Source organism: Dipteris shenzhenensis, chromosome 33 (genome assembly GCF_047967505.1).
Source record: "Dipteris shenzhenensis isolate YYH24624 ecotype China chromosome 33, Dip_SZ_1.0, whole genome shotgun sequence".
NCBI classification, from domain to species: domain Eukaryota; kingdom Viridiplantae; phylum Streptophyta; class Polypodiopsida; order Gleicheniales; family Dipteridaceae; genus Dipteris; species Dipteris shenzhenensis.
This window is the reverse complement of record NC_141628.1, coordinates 31,427,639-31,445,142: the sequence shown is the minus strand read 5'-3', so window position 1 is coordinate 31,445,142 and position 17,504 is coordinate 31,427,639. Positions and strand designations below refer to the sequence as shown.

The window sequence follows — 17,504 nt, the reverse complement described above, 5'->3', positions numbered from 1 at the left end:
GTGAATGTAGACAAGGTGGACGTGGAGAAGATGAAGGCCATACCAGATATCCCACGGGAGGAGCTGGACATATACACCATGTTGTATGAGGAGCTGTCAGCACCAGCACACCACACACGATCATACACTCAACCATCTGGAGATGGTGCTAGTACTTCAGTTGCACCCGATGGTCCTGATCCTGATGTTGATGATTCTTCTTCACACAGTGACACAGATGCCTCAAGCTTATCTGAGGACGCAGAGGATGACGATGACGAGGAGTCCATGGATGATGCAGATGATCAGTAGTCCTGCTGCTTTTTTTTATATCATCCATGGGTGCTTTTATTTTGAGTCTTGCATGACTCATGAGTCATGAGTCATGATCATGAAACTTGTGGATCATGAATCATGATCATCTATGGAGTCTGGACATTGGATACTTTCAAGTTTCAAGTTTCAACTTGTGTGCTAAGTTTAAACTTTAAAGTACTTCAAACTTCTAAATTTCAGATTCTTGTAATGCCAAACTTGTTAGTCATGACTCATGATACATGTTGATTTCAGATTATTGAAGCATCATTCAAGAATTTAGAATCATAGAGGCATGAATGATGCATTGATGCTTGAAGGTTGAAGCTTCAGCCTTCAAGTATAGATAATTGTAATTTGTATTATGTATGATTTGCACTCTATTGATAATTATATTATATATAAAAAATAAATTTTTATACATAAATTGTATCATATTGCCGTTTCTTCCGTTTCTGTTTCGACGGGGCCCGGAAACTCCGTTTCTTCTGTTTCTTCCATTTCCGTTTCTTCCGTTTCCGTTTCGGCTGGTAACTATGTTCCCCGTTGAAATCTTTTCCTGACCTTTCCATGGTGCTTGATTGTGTTTCCTTTCCGGATCTCAGCACAACCATACACTCGCGGTAGTCAAGCTGGATACAAACCGAAGCTCTGATACCAATGTAACATGCAACGGTTATCTGATCGTGTAATTCACAGCAAGACCTTCTTTAAACCTTTAGCGAGGAATGAGCATTGTTTACCATAGAGAGAGGAAACAGATGAGGGTAGAGAGAGAGTAGAGTCAACAACCGATTGGGTTCCTGTACCCACTGAGGGCCCCCTCCCCCAATCAGGGGAGAATTTGCTTTATACTTGGAGAACTGAGAAATACAAAGAACACTCTTCAAGAGAGCACGGAACACGCTTCTGAAGAGCTCACTGTGCACACGTATAGCAAACCCAAAGACCTGAGAGGCAATGCCGACCAATACCGAGACCTTGATGCTGTCCACACTGACGATGTAGGACGCTTCTGCAAGGCAAGGAAGAGGCTTGTGATGTCTAGCGGAATGCAGGGTTACTGCGTGAGTGAGAGAGTGAAAAGCTAGAAGTGATAGATCCTATGAGAGAACTGAGAGATGACGGAAATATAGAGCTGAGAGTGAGCTGTGTAAACTGTAAAAGAGAGCTGACAAAGCTGAGGAAACAGTGTCCAAACCTCTCTCCGTTTGTTGGTTCAAACCTCCGACTGTCGTGCTGCGTGGTCACCTTCAGATCAGGCTGAACTGATGGCCAAGGGACTAAGGCTAGAGCAGGGCCAGATCTGAGGATCTCAGGGGCTGCACAGGAGGCTGAAGTGGAGCTGTAGGAGGACTGAAGGCAGGAGCAAACTGAATGAGAAAACAGGGCAGCCAAGGGGCCCTTTTATAGGGCTGGACTGAGCCAACCCAGTCTGTACACAGACTGACTCAGTCTGTTTTACAGACTGGCTGGCCTACAACCAGCCTATAAAAAGGCCTCCCTGGCTCATTTGCCAGGGGAGTTTTTAGGCAGCCTTTGCAGGCTGCCTTCCCTGCTTACCTGTCCAGCCTTTGGGGACCCTAAAGGGACTCCTAACCTAGGCTAAGACCTAAACTATAAGATGGAAACACTTAACCTACTATTCTCCAGTGGGTACTAGTGAACAAGAACTGACTACTGACTTGACCTAAGGCTCAAAGACTGACCTACGTAGCTTGTGCCTGACTGTCCCTGGACAAGGGCTCACAAAGGGGTCACAGCATACGACAAAATCTCCTATATGGGAATTATAATACACTTGTCGATGTAGCCAATGTGTCACCTTGCGCCCAAGTGCAGAGGTGCATGTGACAAATATTGTTTTCTTTTTCACACTTTGATAGCCATTTGGGCTAGCATGCAGGGCCCTTCACAGGCAGCCTCTTCTAGGAGGACTGTATTTCTTCGAGTTTGGAGGGGTTCTCCCTTTTTCTCGAAGGTTTCTACTGGATTGAGATGGCACTATCAGCCCCAATCCTTTCTTTTTGGCTCTTGAGCTTTTCATGCATTGCATGGTGTATCCCATATGGAGCTTGCTCTAACGGTTTTCTTTAATACTTAATAGAAGTCTCTTTTTGCAAAAAAAATATATAGTTTTCTTCTTCTTGACTACCCACATTTATGGTGCCCAGGCAATCTGCACTACCTCACGATGATGTTTTCGAGCATTTAACGAGGTTTGCCTATTGTTCTTGCATTTCTCATCGTAGCTTTTGTTTAAAAGCCCCAAAACAAAGAGGCTCAATGTTAGGCACCAAAGAGAGGCACATGTGAAATCAGGGTACAAGGGTCCCACACCTCTTCCACTCCCCAAAAAGCCAACAAGATGTGAAGTCACATTAATGCACTATTGTGTCTGGGACTATTGAAGGGTCCCCCATTAGCCACAAGTCCCGTGACAGTGGGGTCTATCCCAGACTCAAGACAGTCAAGCAATTCTATGGTGGGCAGTTCTAAGCAAAAGTGTGAGCAATAAAAGTAAACAAAGTAATGATCCCAATAGATACAATAAAAATAAAGATGTGTCATCCACAAGCTTTCTATAGTGAAGTTCCTTGTCATTTCGTATGGGAAGACAAAACAACCGAAATAACTCATTACCTCAGTCACTAAAAAATAATAGAAAAGGGGCAAGCCCACAACCATAGAGGACAAATCTAGAAATCTGAAAAGGATCCCTTTGCTACTCTATGGGAGAACTTGGCTCTAAGCTGAGTGAAAAACAGGACCCACTACTAAGAGAAACCCATGTGGCATAGGGTTCCCTCCAAGGAGTTACAATTCACTGTCATATGCCTTCTCAAAGCCAAGTAGAAAAACGACCAAGGGCTGATGGCTTTCCTTGGCTAACTCAACTAATTCAAATTTCAAAATAAGAAGACATTGCCGAAGATGCTCCTACCCTTACAAAGCCGGTTTAAGTATCATGAATGAGGTCAAGTAGTAGTAGTTGGAATCTTAGGCTTACTATCTTGGCCAAGATTTTGTAGGCTATGCCAAGCAAGACAATGGGCCTCAACTAGGAGATGAGGGTCTCCCCCTTTGGGATGACATGGAGGCATGGCATTGTTATCCCGATCTCCTAAAAGTTGAATTGATGGTGTCCCCGATGGAATCCCAACAGCTGATGAAAAAGGAAGGGGTGATGCCACCATCTCCCCTGGACACTTGGCTCTCAACAAAGCAAGACGTGGTGATCGAAGTTCATACATCTTGAAACAAGCATCCATGACCAAACTAGGCATGTGCTCCCAAACCCCATGCTGGATTTTCTAGCTGACTAGGATGGAGACCTCAGCCAAAATTGAGGAGTAGAAATTGAGAGTGCTCTCAACGGAAGCAAGAATGAAAGAGGGAGAGAGAGAAACAAAGAGCCACACAAGTTTTGGTGGGTGCAGAACACCCTAATCTTCTTTTTCATTCATTTATATATGTGTTTGAGTATTGTACATAACCGGGGTAAAGGCACAGTGACCTTTAACCCCCACAACCTCCCACTTAAAGGACAATGTGCCTTTAAGGGAGAACAACCAAGGAGCATACTATCCAATGCCCATCAATACACGACAATACTCAAACCACTGACTAGGTAGACTCTTCGTCAACATATCTGCAGGGTTATCATCTGTATGAACCTTGACAAGCTCTATGCGCTTGTCCTCAAGTACCTCCCTGATGAAATGGTACCTGACCTCAATGTGTTTGGTCTTTGCATGAAAGACCGGATTCCGTGCTAGCTGAATAGCACTCATAGAATCACTATGCAATGTCGGTACACCTGTATGAATCCCCAAATCTCCCACTAGCCGATCAAGCCATATAGTCTCCTTGCAACCCTCTATGGCTCCAACATACTCAACCTCTGTGGTAGACAAAGCAACACACTTCTGTGCACGAGACATCCACGACACTGCACCACCTGCAAAGGTGAACACATAACCAAAAGTGGATCTCCTACTATCCACATGCCCTGCATAGTCTGAATCTGTGTACCCAAGTACACGCATGTCTCCTCTACCAAAGCAGATGCACATCTCCTTGGTACCCTTCATGTACCTCATGATGCACTTAATTGCCTCCCAATGCCTCTTTCTTGGATTAGCCATATACCGGCTAACAACTCCCACTGCAAATGCAATGTCTGGTCTAGTAGCTATCATAGCATACATAAGACTCCCAACCGCTGATGCATAAGGAACCTTGGCCATCATGGCCCTCTCCTCATCTGATTTGGGATTATCTGTATGACTCAATTTCACATATGGAGGCAATGGAGTACTCACTGCCAAACTACTTCCAAGGGATCTGTTTAGAGAACTCGGTGAGGATTCTAAAGCTAAAAGACAACCTCTATGCCATGTCTCTGATCCCCCTGATGGAGAAGAAATGCTTATTTCAACTTCCCCCAATTTGAGCCACCCTAATGTGGTACCGATACTTTGCTCTCTAGTCAAGAAAGTGTTGTTGCTCCTGATGTTCAACCCTAAGCCTCTCATGAATCCACGGGTGCATGGATGCTTCTCTTCCTCTCTAAACAGCACACAATTTATGTCTCACTATTCTCTCCTAGAGAACACTGCATGTCTCCTCCCTCATGCTGCCCAATGGTAGAGGTCACTACTGAGATAAAGAGCTGTGATGATACCTAGAGAACTGTTTGTGGTAGCAACTCGTCGCATCCACAATCTGCTCTGATTTCTCATCCGAGTACATAGGATCCGTATCATTAGCAATCTCACACAAGCAACCACTCAAGGTCTATTAACATCCATTACAACACATAATCACTATGACTCCCGAGTACATATTGTTAGCAACCTCGCACAAGCAACGACTCCGAATCTATTAATCTCCTAAATTTATCATCAAAACATGTAATCATCAGGCTCTAATAATGGGCCTATCTTTACCACCTACACTCAATGCATGATATTGTTTAAAAGTAGAGGATAGAATCACTCACTCCTCTCTCTCTCGCGATCGCAGCTCATACGACACTCAAAGAGAGAGAGAGAGGTAGACAAAACTCAGATATAGTCTTCCACTAACAGTGGGCTGACAAAAGCTCAAGAGGTGAGCAACAAACAGCAAAGAGATGCTGATACAAAAGGCTGAGTCTATTCCTCTCCCCGCACGCTTGCCCGGGTGCAAGGGCTGTCAGTGCTGGTGATGAAGAAAAGTGTGGGGGGGAGGAGGTTTATATAGGTGGGCAGCAAGCCCCCTAAACTGGCCGACTTTCCAGTCGGTTCCAGTCTACTGCACCGACTTCCAAAAGGGCCTAAATGGCCGACTTCTGATCGGTTTCTAGGCCAGCCCTTTGGCCTATATAAGGCCCCATATGATGGGCCTTTTTGGCTGCTGCTGGCTGGTGCACATGTGCTGCAGATGCCCCCACATGGGCCCGTGGTGCTGGCGCACTGTTCCATGCAGGGTGCTGCCCTTAGACAGCAAGATACACTCATCCCCCATCCCCCTATAGTCTCCTATCCCCTTGTCTCCTCAAATCAGGGGCTCACAAGTGGGGCAGTGACATTTCTAACACCCCCTCTCAATGACACAAGTGTGGATCGGGCCGATCCACATGCGTCGAATGAGGTGTTCCATCTACTCCCTGGGAAGCGCCTTTGTGAAGACATCCGAGATGTTGTCGTCGGTCGAGCAGTACATCAACTCTATGACACCTTTGTTGATGAGTTCACGAACAAAGTGGCAATGGACTGTGGACCTCGATGTGCTTCGTCTGTGCATGAAACACGGGGTTGTTGGCGATTGCTATGCAACTCTGGTTGTCGCACATAATCACTGTCACATCTTCTAGGGCCATGTTCATGTCCTCCAAGATCCACCTGAGCCACAATGTTTCGCATGCCGCTATACAAGCAACCATGTACTCTGCCTCTGTAGATGAAAGGACGACAGTAGGTTATTTCTTACTCAGCCATGACACAGCTCCTGATGAGAGTAAAACAGTATCGAGAAGTCGATCTCCAAGTGTCACTATCACCTACCCAATCACTATTACAGGAACCTCCCAACTCAATGCCTTTCGTGTAAGTGATGCCATAGGTGCGGGTACCTTTCAAGTACCTCAGCACCCTCATACATGCATCCCAATGGGCCTTCTTGGGTGTGGCGGAGAACTGGCAGAGCAATCCAACTGAGAAGATATTTCTAGTTTGGTATTGGTGAGGTAAAGCAAACTCCCCACCATGCGTCGATGCAGTGATGAATCAATCGGCTGAGACGGATCATGTACACTCAGCTTTAGACCAGCTTCCATCGGAGTCACTGCTGCTTTGCAATCTTCCATCTGAAAGCGTTTGAGCAACTCCCTGTAATATTTCTCCAGTGAGATAAAGATACAACTCTTTTCTTGCTTCACCTCAATCCTAAGAAAGTAATGAAGTATGCCTAAGTCCGTCATCTCGAACTCCTCCATGAGAGGTCTCTTGACCTGAGCAATCTTCTTCGTATGATCCCCTGTAATGATCAGGTCATCCACATATAGGATCAATACTAGCCGCAAATCCCCCTGTGTGTCGAGATAAAGATTTGCTTCTAATGGACTATGCTAAAGCCCGATTTTTTGAAAGAAAACACCTATCCGCTGGTACCATGCTTTGAGGGCCTGTTTCAGCCCGTATAAGGCCTTCTTCAGTTTGCATACTTTTGATGGAGATCCTGGAATCCGAAGCCCTGATGGCTGTGCCACATATACCTCCTCCTCCGGGGTTCCATTCAAAAATGTAGACTTTACGTCCATCTGAAAAATAGACCATCTGGGATGAGCAGCCAAGGCAATGATCGTACAAAGGGTCACCATCCTAGCTATGGCGGCGAAGATCTCGTCGAAGGTAAGTCCTTCTGACTATGCATAGCCTTTCACCACCAATCTCGCTTTGTACTTGTCCAAGCTCCCATCTGACTTAAGCTTGTACACCCATTTAGTCCCAATTACCTTCCGCTTGCTCGATTTGGGCACTAAATCCCAAGCGTCATTTTTCATAATGGCATCCATGGCAAACTTAACCATTGCACTATCGGCATAGCTTAATGACCCTATTAGCCTTTGTTATTACAGCTAAAAGGCCAAGGATATAACCATTGCCTAAGATCATGCTTGTTGAGAGTTGAAACTCGTTCTGCCCATGTTAGTTGCTGCTGCTTAGCCTCTCCCAACATGATATTACAAAAAATGAACTTCAAAGAGCATGACATTTGGGTGGTACTGTGCAAGTAAGAATGTCCTCAAAAAAGAGCACCACATTCCATGGACCGTTTTGGGACACAACTCTAAGCTTTGGAGCATAATATGCAAAAAAATCACATATGTATAATCTTTTAGAACAGTAAGGGAAAGAAAGGAAGGCAACAATGGATATTAGATATGAGGTCAAGCTATTGTCCCAAAAAGTCACCTCGCTCCACCAAGTGGAACCAAATGTCAGAGAAAAGCATGCCCAAATGCTCAAAAGCCTTCGCCAAGAGCATGTAGTTACCACTACCCATGCCCTACTTCTTGATGTGTAGCTCTAGACGAGGCCTCTACAACATGATGTTAAACATGGTCACATGGACCCACGTAACTTCACCTTGATCTTAGTGCTAATGATGCCACAGTTGGCCAAGCAGTGGCAGTAGCATATTAACAAACTAGAGTAGACCCTTGTGCCTAGATGTAGGCATATGGCAATACTTCATCAAGATGAGCATGAGCCAAATGGGGATGTGGCTAGTATATCAGGAATGCACCCCAAGCAGACATTGTAGATCATCAGCCCTAGTGCATAACAAACAGAAGGTGGGAAAGGCTATAACCTTCCTTGTCACGAGTCCCCTGAGCACATAAGTTCCTGTCTGGGTGGCTGTACCCTAAATGAAGAGACTTTTCTTGCAGTGGTCGAACTATCTCTTGGAAGCCTTTGATGTTCTTCCAATAGCCTTTTTTTATGTTCTTATTTAGCCTATTCTCAATTTCGAATTTGGCTTTTCATTTAGTGACTCTGTTTTTTCACACATCTAGATGGTTGAGACGTCTGTAGAAGTGTACGAAACAGACAACACATCTCGTATCTTGCTTTTATAACATCAACTATACAATTTGGATATGAATGAGGGGAACAATGTTCATGGCCATCTGACAAAAGTCAGGGTGGTAAGGGACTAGCTCGCAACAGTTGGTCAGAAGATAGACTCAAGTCATCTAGCGTTGTTGACGTTACACAAGCCACCTCGCGTTCCAAGAGTTTCGTGACTGTAGTCACTGCAGGACAGAGGACCAAGCCTAGGGACCATGGTAGATCCAAATTGTGACATGAGCGGTTCGGTCATGTCAATTATGGCACTCTCGCCAAGGTGCAAAAGTCAAAGATGGTGGATGAACTTCCACCGATTGCAGGCAATGATCGTGTTTGCAGGGCTTGCTTAGAGGACAAGTAACACAGGGACAAGTTCCCACAAGAGGCCTCATCACGAGTCAAGAAGCAGCTCGAGTTGGCTCATTCCGACATCTGTAGCCTAATGTCAACAAATTCATTCGCAAGTTCGCGGTATTTTCTTTTATTTGTGGATGATTTCAATCACCTGACTTGGGTATTCTGCCTGACTAAGAAGTCTCAGGCTTATGAGAAATTTAAAAACTGAAAGGCTCACGTAGAGAAGGAGAACGAGAAGGTAATCAAAGCCTTCCGCATAGACAGAGGGGGAGAAGTTCACTTCTACCGAGTTCAATGAATTTTGCAAGAAGCACAGGATCAAAAGATAGCTCACTACAGCTCGCACATCTCAACAAAATGGAGTTGTGAACACTACCATTCACATCCTCAACAAAACCAAGACTAAGGTTGTTGATGACAAGACTCCAAATGAACTATGGTAAGAAGCTAACAATATCTCATTTATGGATTTTCGGTTCTAATGCATTTATTCATATGCATAAAATTGAACGGACGAAGCTTGATTCCCATAGTCGAAGATGTATCTTTGTGGGATACAGTGAAGAATCCAAGGCTTATCGCCTTTTTGACTCGAAAAAGAAGCAGATCCTTATCAACAGGGACGTGATCTTTGAGGAGTCAGAGCCACAGCCTGCAGAAGAGATTTATGAACTTCCATGATTACCCCAACCCAAGGTCACCATCCAAGAGGTGGAGATGACTGAAGAACTTGAGGAAGAGGAGGAGGAGGAGCATGATGTTCCAGAACCGGCTCCCAAAGCAACTCCAGCAAAGACACCTCCATCACAAAAGAAGGTACCTCAGTGGTATTTGAAGACTTTAGCAGATTCGCGGGTCACAAACATTCCCGACAATAGTTCAGGAGTGCAGCAGTCTCAACGCAACATGAAGACTCCCTCTGCGAACTACGCTATGGTGGCTTAGCTTGAGAAGCCTCATTCCTTCGAGGAAGCGAAGGATATTCCAAAATGGCAGGAAGCCATGCAAGTGTCATTATGCAAAAAATCATCCTAACTAATGAGCCTTTAATTAGCACTTTCATCTAGCATTGTCAACTACCATTGTCATGTAACACTACCAAAGCAACATTATTAAACTAGTATTGTTAAGTAATGCTGTTACCTAGCACTTTTATGTAGCCTGTCCAATAGCACTGTCAACTCAACTAGCAATATCAACTAGTACTGTTTACTAGCTAGCACTAATGAAGTTAACTAGCACTCTTACTAGCGAAAAATACTCCCGCATCCTTCTTCGAAATATCAACTAGTTTTTGAATTGTATGACAAACATAAGACAACATGACAAACATAAGACAACAATGCACAGAAACAGCATTCCTGGCTTAAGGAAAACTCGAGCAAGTGTAAGAGTATGAAAGCCGGAAAATTTTGCAAGGATGACACCTGCGTCATACACCTGTAAAACATGCTTAAGGGCATGGTCACGTCCACTTCCAGCAATTCCAGAATAGCTGCATGCACCAATATAGCTTTAGGCAATATTGCATCAAAGAACGCATGTGCAAAGAATATTGAATCATGTACTCCCAGAAGATTGTCGTTAGAGCAAGCAACAAAATATAAACCCAACATGCTCATCATTAGAAAACATCCGGATGAAAACTAACTCTTTGGTCTTTCTTCCAAGCCCCACAAACGAAAGCTCCTTAGACCAATGTGCAATGAGTGTCTTTGGTGCAACGATCATGGCACACTTGATTAAGCCTGATGCAAAGAGTCCTGCAAGAAATGCACCTATCTACAGGCACAAAAATATTTGTAAACTTGAAAAATACCCAGGGGCTAAATTACACAGAAAGATAACTGCCCCAAGAAAGAAAATATCGTAGCGATTACACCTACAGTACCCCGACTTTAAAATTAGGTACTCTCATCGAAGCGGTCATTAAATGACACAAATCAACTTACGATCAAACAACTTCTTATATCCGATGCCATGGAGAAAGGCAGGCGTACATGTAAGCAGGATTGATTCGTCGAAAACAAGCGACCGATGAATCTCACATTGACGGTTTTCTTTTTTTACTAGAGCTAGTCCTGAAACTCGATCTGGGCAACACCACATCCTTCACAAGCAATTTAAATTACCTGCATGGTTTTACCAAGGCCCATGTCGTCACCTAAAATTCCCCCCATGCCCTTGACATGCAACCCCCATAACCACTTGATGCCTTCCTGCTGATGAGGGTAGAGAATCTTGGCAATCTTTTCATGTAGCTTGAACACAGATTTACCATCGACCAATGTGAGGCTCTCGACGCCTAAGTTTTCCTTCTCATCCTCAGAATCCCAGAGCTGGGTTACATCGACCGCAGTTTGTTTATTGCTGAATGCTACTGTGGTCTTCCTAGGTGTCTCCTCGCAATCATCGGCTTCTTCAGAATAAAATGACGCTTTTGCTACTGACGGAGGGGAAGAAGGTTTTGAATGAAATCTACTGAGTGAGGCGTCCGAACTTTCGCTATCGCTCAGAGAAATCACTTCTTGATTCACTTTTCCACTTGTATGCAGCTTGATACCCGTTTTCTCCTTAGTGACGGCAGCGTAAGTGTCCAGTATATTCGGCTTGTCGCGTGATAGACTTACTGGACAGTTCGCATTAGCATTGCTAGGTTTGGCTATCATGAGCTGCTCCAAACCATCGGCTAGATCATCTACAAAGTCAGGCGTGTCGGCATCCGCGGCATCGTGCCAATCCTCCAACTCCTCCCTGAGGCTATCCACGATGGACGGGGGTTGTTCCGTCTGAGGGCAAAGTTTGCGCAAACGCCGTCGTACTGCAAACAAAAGAGCCACCAGAGTTAAGGAAGGCAGCAAGGTATCAAAAACCCGGAGGCAATGGATAGAGATAAGAGAAGGGGGATACCAGAAGAAGAAGAAGAAGAAGGGATGGGAGGATCGAGAGGGGGCTGATTGGGGGGGGCATTGCGGTGGCGGAGGTGGGAGATGGTGTGGAGGAGATCGGAATGGGAGGAGGGAGGGGGGAGGCGATGGGGACGAGAGGAGGAGGAGGAGGAAGAAGAGAGGCGGCTATCCGCCATAGCCGACGGAAAATGAAGCTTGCAAGCTAAGAAAGCTCACACTGGGGAAAAGTGGAGAAGAGAGAAGAAGCTCAACAATTGAAGAAGAAGAAGTAACTCAACAACGAGTGAGTTTGGAGGGAGTCCAGTCACCACGTTTGAATATCTCCTTCCCACACTTCCACACCGACTCTGTCGTCGTCGTCGGATCGTTCACCTCCGAGTCACTCTCAGTCATCCGGTTGCTAATTTATGTCACCAACGTCTGACTCCTTTTCGTTATTAGGCAGATTTCGCAAACAGGTGCGGGACATTGGACCATTGGCCCTACATGTCCCACAACTAAGGGGGAGCTTGGACACAAGCACATTCACAACTAGCGTCGGATAAACCTTTGAATCTTTAAAATACATGTCCCGCGGCTTAGGGGGAGCTTGGCCACAAGCACATTCACAAACGGGCACCAGACAAACATATAAATCTTTAAAATCAAGCAAACGAGAATTGGCCAAGTGGTTATCATCTACCCTTGGCCATCTGGCCATCTCCAAATTTTTTTGGGCAGCCTTGGACTGCCGCCCAAGAAAAATCCTCCACCCAAACTTTATTGGGATGCCACATAAGCATGTCCGTGCCCATTTGTGAAACCCATTTGAGGCCAGACAATCTAAATGGCAGCATGCTATTCACGGATGTCATTTTTGTTAGGATGTTCGCACCCATTTGTGAATTCTACCTTGTCTTTCAGATGTTTCAATATCTCAGGCCCCATGGGATGGTCTTTCGAACATCTGCATATTTGGGGTCCCAACATTGGAGAATGGCCACCCCCCTAGGATGGTCTTTCAAATGTTTGAATATTTAGGCTTCCATAATTGGAGAATGGCCACCCCATGTGTGATGGTTCACCTAAGGTCACGCGTCTTAAGGTTGGGTTCACACCACCCGTCCGCCCATGTAGGAGGGAATAGACTTGGAGAATGGCCGTTAGGTGTGCACTTCTCATTATATGAGAATATGTAGTGTTTCAGATGGAAGAGAGGTGTGGGATCCTATAAAGATTTTAGGATCATAGATTACAATTAGCCATCTCATAGGAATTGCGGAGAGAATTCAATAGCCATACTCATGGATTAGGTTGATACAGATGACACGCTTATTTCTTGCTTTGCTTGGATGGGGGATTTCACAAGGATAGATATTCCACTTCAGATCAAACCACTCGATGGTCATCAAGCTACTATTTTTTTGTCACCAACCTGTGATTGGTGTAGCAGTTGGAGGAGATGGAATGAGCCGTGTAGTTAGAGGAGTTGGCCATGGAGTGGGCCGCCTTCATAGACCAAACACAAATCATTTGTCTCAATGTACGGCCTATCCCTCCTATTGGGCCAACTAGGACAGTAGCCCTTCACACCATCTTTTGAAGGATGGCATGAACCTAGCCTTGTCAACTTGAATCCACTCAAAAGTTTGAGGGTGGTTAGAGCATCTTCATGCAATGCTTTGGGCTTGCAATTTCTGCACGGTTGATTTAAATCATGGCATTCACAAATCTGGCTTTTGATTGCTCTTGCTGAAAAAAACAGTTGCTAGATAGACCCCTCCTCCAAAGGAGGGGCTCAAGAGAAAACTAAGCGTAATCACTACCTTGGACTAGATGTAGCTCACAACAAAGTCTACTCTACAAGCAGGAGAAGGACTGAGAATGTAAAAAAAAATGGCAGCCTGCAGGTAAAGGCACCGAGAAATCATCTACATGTTGTTTTTTCAATCAAGTTTCAAATCTAATTTGAAACCCATTGCTCTGTGTGAACAGGCTCTTAGAGAAGGGCCACATGCCACAGAGAACCCAACTCAACGGGCTAAATTCAAGTGCTCACAAAAAACTTGGACTCAACTTGAAACATTTTCATTTTCACTTGTAAAAAATATTCACTCATCTTTGTAAAATCCGCAAACTTTTAGGCCATTTGGTTATGTTTTAGCAAAAAATTCTGCAAATTCTCAAGAAAAACCTTCACATTTTTGAAACCTCAACTTTTGTGATTGGTTGAGAAAGATGTTTTTAGTGAATATTGGCTAGGTTCCTCTAACTACCTACTCAAGCGAAGTGAAGGTTTAAGGACGAAAATCTCCCACTGCCTCCAACTAGTATGTGGGATGTCCAATAATATTCATGGCAAGGAGTCTTACCCTTCCAATAATGTACCCTAGCCCACCCCCTAGAATGCATTGTTGGAGCCAAGAGCTCTAGTGGTCTAGAGTTTAACATTTTCGAGCCGATGTAGAGAGTGTGCGCAGGGGGTCAGCATGTGAGGCTCAAAGTATCCAAGGCAAAGGTTTTAGTCAGTGCATGGGCCTTACTCTTACACACACCCCTCACACTTGCCCATTTGATTTAAGAGTTGGGTAGCTGTACTTACACATAGAGTGAAAGAGGAGGGAAGAAAATGTCATATGTCCCATGTTTGTCTCAGGAGGTAGGCTCTAGCTTATTAGTTGAACTTTAGTGGGGTCCATGGTTCCAAGCTTGGGTGGGTGATGGCTAGGCAAGTTTGGCTTCCCAAGCTTTTGTCCACCCACTTTTAAGGATCCAATCTTTTTCTATTGGCTATGTCCATGTCATCCCATGCCCCTAGCTATCTAACTTTGGGCGCTCAGTGTGTAACTACCATGAATATTTTATCTTTCATCCTATTTCTTTTTCCTTTTCCTTTCCTCTTTTTGAAACTCAATGAGGGTGGGTTTAGATAGGCGGTAACCATAGCTTGCAAACTACAAGAAAGCCGTATGGCCATGAGGTGTATTGTTCATAGAGCCCAGTGGTCATCTGAAGTAGAGCATGTTGGATTGACTCATCATGATCAGATGATTGGTATAATGGTTAGAGCTAATGCATGGGACAACGGGGGCATCTTGTCCAACCTCTACATGTCGCCCAAGTTTTTTTGTAAAAGTGTGCCATGACGTGTAATAACACATGGGGAAAGCATTTCACAACAAAAAACCATAGCAAGTTAAAGATTGAGATAAACTTATATTGCATTGCAATGATATTGAAGGAGCTCCACTAATCCACAAAAAAGAATATGTCATAACAAAAGCCCTTCTATTGTGGGACTACACGCTTTAATGCAAAGATACAATTGTTATTGATGCCACAATATCAAATGCCATTACAAATTAGATTAGATCAGTAACCCTTAGCAAGGGGTATTTGATGAGACAACTCAACATTTGAGTCACTAGCATCTACATGTCCCTGACCTCTAGGGACATAGCATGAGCATCCCATCGAGCCTCATTATGAATGAGCTCATAGAGGCAATAAATACAATAGATACCCCATCAACCCTTGCTCATATAAAGTGGGGATAGTTATGCTCCCAAATCATAAAGAAAGTTGTGTGCCCCTAGATAGTAATTAGTTGAATTAGACCTTGCTTACACACCTATTGTCACATCGCACTTTAAGAAGAACTTTCACAATAGCCTTGCATATGATAGAGTAAAGACCATAGCCACATTCATAGAAAGCACTTATAAGTGGGAAACTTGGGATTTACAAAAGCCCACAAGCAATTGAGATATATTTAATAGAGGCCCATAAAGCATGCAATGCTCTACCCTTAGTCTATTTGGGGTAAGAGTCATGCATAATTAGTAAATCCTTAATAACAAGGTCACCATAGTCAGTATGAAGGCGTTTACCTTTAGAGTTTTGGGGTTGTATGCTCCTAATGGTTTAGGGGAGAGGGGTAGATGTTGGAATTACCTTAGAATGGATTATGTGTGGTGATTGGAATATGACGGTGATGGAGAGAGAGAGAGGTCTCATGGGAAACAACTGCTTTCGAGTGATGAAAGGGAGTCGTGGGAGGAGCTCTATACTTCTTGGGATTTGGTAGATGGTTATGAGTTATATCCCGAGGGTTTGCTAGGATTTAAATGGAAGAATAGGAGGAGAGGGGAGGATTTTAGAGCAGGTTGCATTGATCGACAGATGTATGTTTCGGGTGAAGGATGGTGGATGGGAACACCCGTGGGTGGAAGGTATGTCTACTCTTCTTTATTGTCGGATTATCTACTTATCATTTGGAGGTCTCTTTGCCATGCTAAGTTGAGAGATCGAGGGATGTTCCCTTTAAATTTGATGTTAATCTATTAAAATATCAAGATTTCAAACAATTGGTGGCCAGGGAATGGAATAATGTAGTGGAGGGTCTCAATGATCGCTGTGTTTTATGGGATGCTGCTATAAGAACGATGGTTTTGGTGACCTGTGAGCAGCAAAGTCAGTTTCACAAGACTAGGCAAATGCCGAGGAAGAATCTGATTTCTATAAGGGAGGCCTTGTTGGAGGCAGTTAAGGAGAAACCTGCAGATCGTTGCTAAGCATGTTGCTAGTGGAATGTGAAGATGCCACAAGAGAGTGGGAGTCGGAGAAAATTTAGATTGCCATGTTAACAGTCGGTAGTTGTGGCTTGCTACGGGTGATGCTCCTTCTATCTGTTCTTTCAGGCGTTGAAGCGAAAACGGGAAAGGGAGGTAATTGATAAGCTACACTGTGCTGATCAATGCCTACTGACAGGGTTTTGGAAAATTGCTAAGGTGTATAAGAATGAATTGGCAGTAGTGGTAGGGAGTAGACCAATGGTGGATGACTAGTGGTAGGGGAAGGTTCAAGAGTCTTTGGAGGAAGTGGATATTCAAATTACCCCAATTCAAAGAATGGGCTTAGTGGAAGCCTTCTTGGAGGCTAAATTGAAGCATGCTATGGAGTCTTTGGAAAGGGAGAAATATCTTGGTCCAAATGGTCTAATCAAGGAGTTATATGAAGAGTTTTGGGAGCTCATTAAAATGGACCTTGTGAATATGGCTAATGCAGCTGCAAACAGGGGGATGCTGACATAAGATGTCCATGTGGGGTTAGTAAAGTTGTTTTCTGAAAGACCTGTCTTTCTCTTACCATTAGCTTCAGCCCATAAAAATCTCCTAAGTAACTTCTCTATTTTTGCCCAATGTGACTTCTTAAAATGCCAAATTGAAGATACATAAGTGGTAGTTGCATCCAGCAGATGCTGAATAAACATGCTGAATAAACACTACCCTTGCATTCCATCCCATGGGGATTCCATACCAACCCCTGAACTTTTCTCTTATTTTCTCACAGAACCATTCAAATCTTTGCTTCAAACTTACTCCTACTCCTAAAGGAGCTTCTAGGTACCTAATAATAGCACCCCTTTCAACCCATTTAATGGGGAGGTTTTGTTCCTAATCTTGCATCACATCAGTACTCATCGTGACTCCAAAAGATTTACTCCAGCTCTGTGTCAGTTTTTGTTCCCAATCTTGCATCACATCAGTGCTCACCATGATTCCAGAAGATTTACTCCAACTGCATACAGACACCGAGGCATCACAAAAGGTACTCAGCACTTTAAACAGTCTTTTCACTTTCTGCTGGTTCTCCTCAGAAAAGGCAATTAAATCATAAGCAAATAGTTGAAGATTCACTTGCTTACCGATCGGTAGAATCAGCCCAGATAAGTCATTCCTCCTCACCCCTTTCTTAATCATCAACATTAAGGGGACTGTGCACAATGCAAAAAGCAACGGGGATAAAGGACACCCCTACCTCACACATCTCCTGAGGTCATACC

At 44.2% G+C, this 17,504-nt stretch overlaps 1 protein-coding gene across 1 annotated transcript in view; it reads right to left on the bottom strand.

Moving 5' to 3' along the window:
* Nucleotides 1-11,938, bottom strand: part of CHR24 (chromatin remodeling 24) — a 60,327-nt gene extending 48,389 nt beyond the window's left edge. Inside the window, exons 1-4 of the mRNA XM_087371692.1 lie at nucleotides 11,682-11,938; nucleotides 10,904-11,592; nucleotides 10,423-10,553; nucleotides 10,212-10,266 (exon numbers count right to left, since the gene is read on the bottom strand). Of these exons, the coding sequence (XP_087227818.1) occupies nucleotides 10,212-10,266; nucleotides 10,423-10,553; nucleotides 10,904-11,592; nucleotides 11,682-11,856 (1,050 nt within the window). The 5' untranslated portion in view covers nucleotides 11,857-11,938. The remainder of the gene's footprint in view (nucleotides 1-10,211; nucleotides 10,267-10,422; nucleotides 10,554-10,903; nucleotides 11,593-11,681) is intronic.
* Between the last annotated feature and the right edge of the window lie 5,566 nt (nucleotides 11,939-17,504).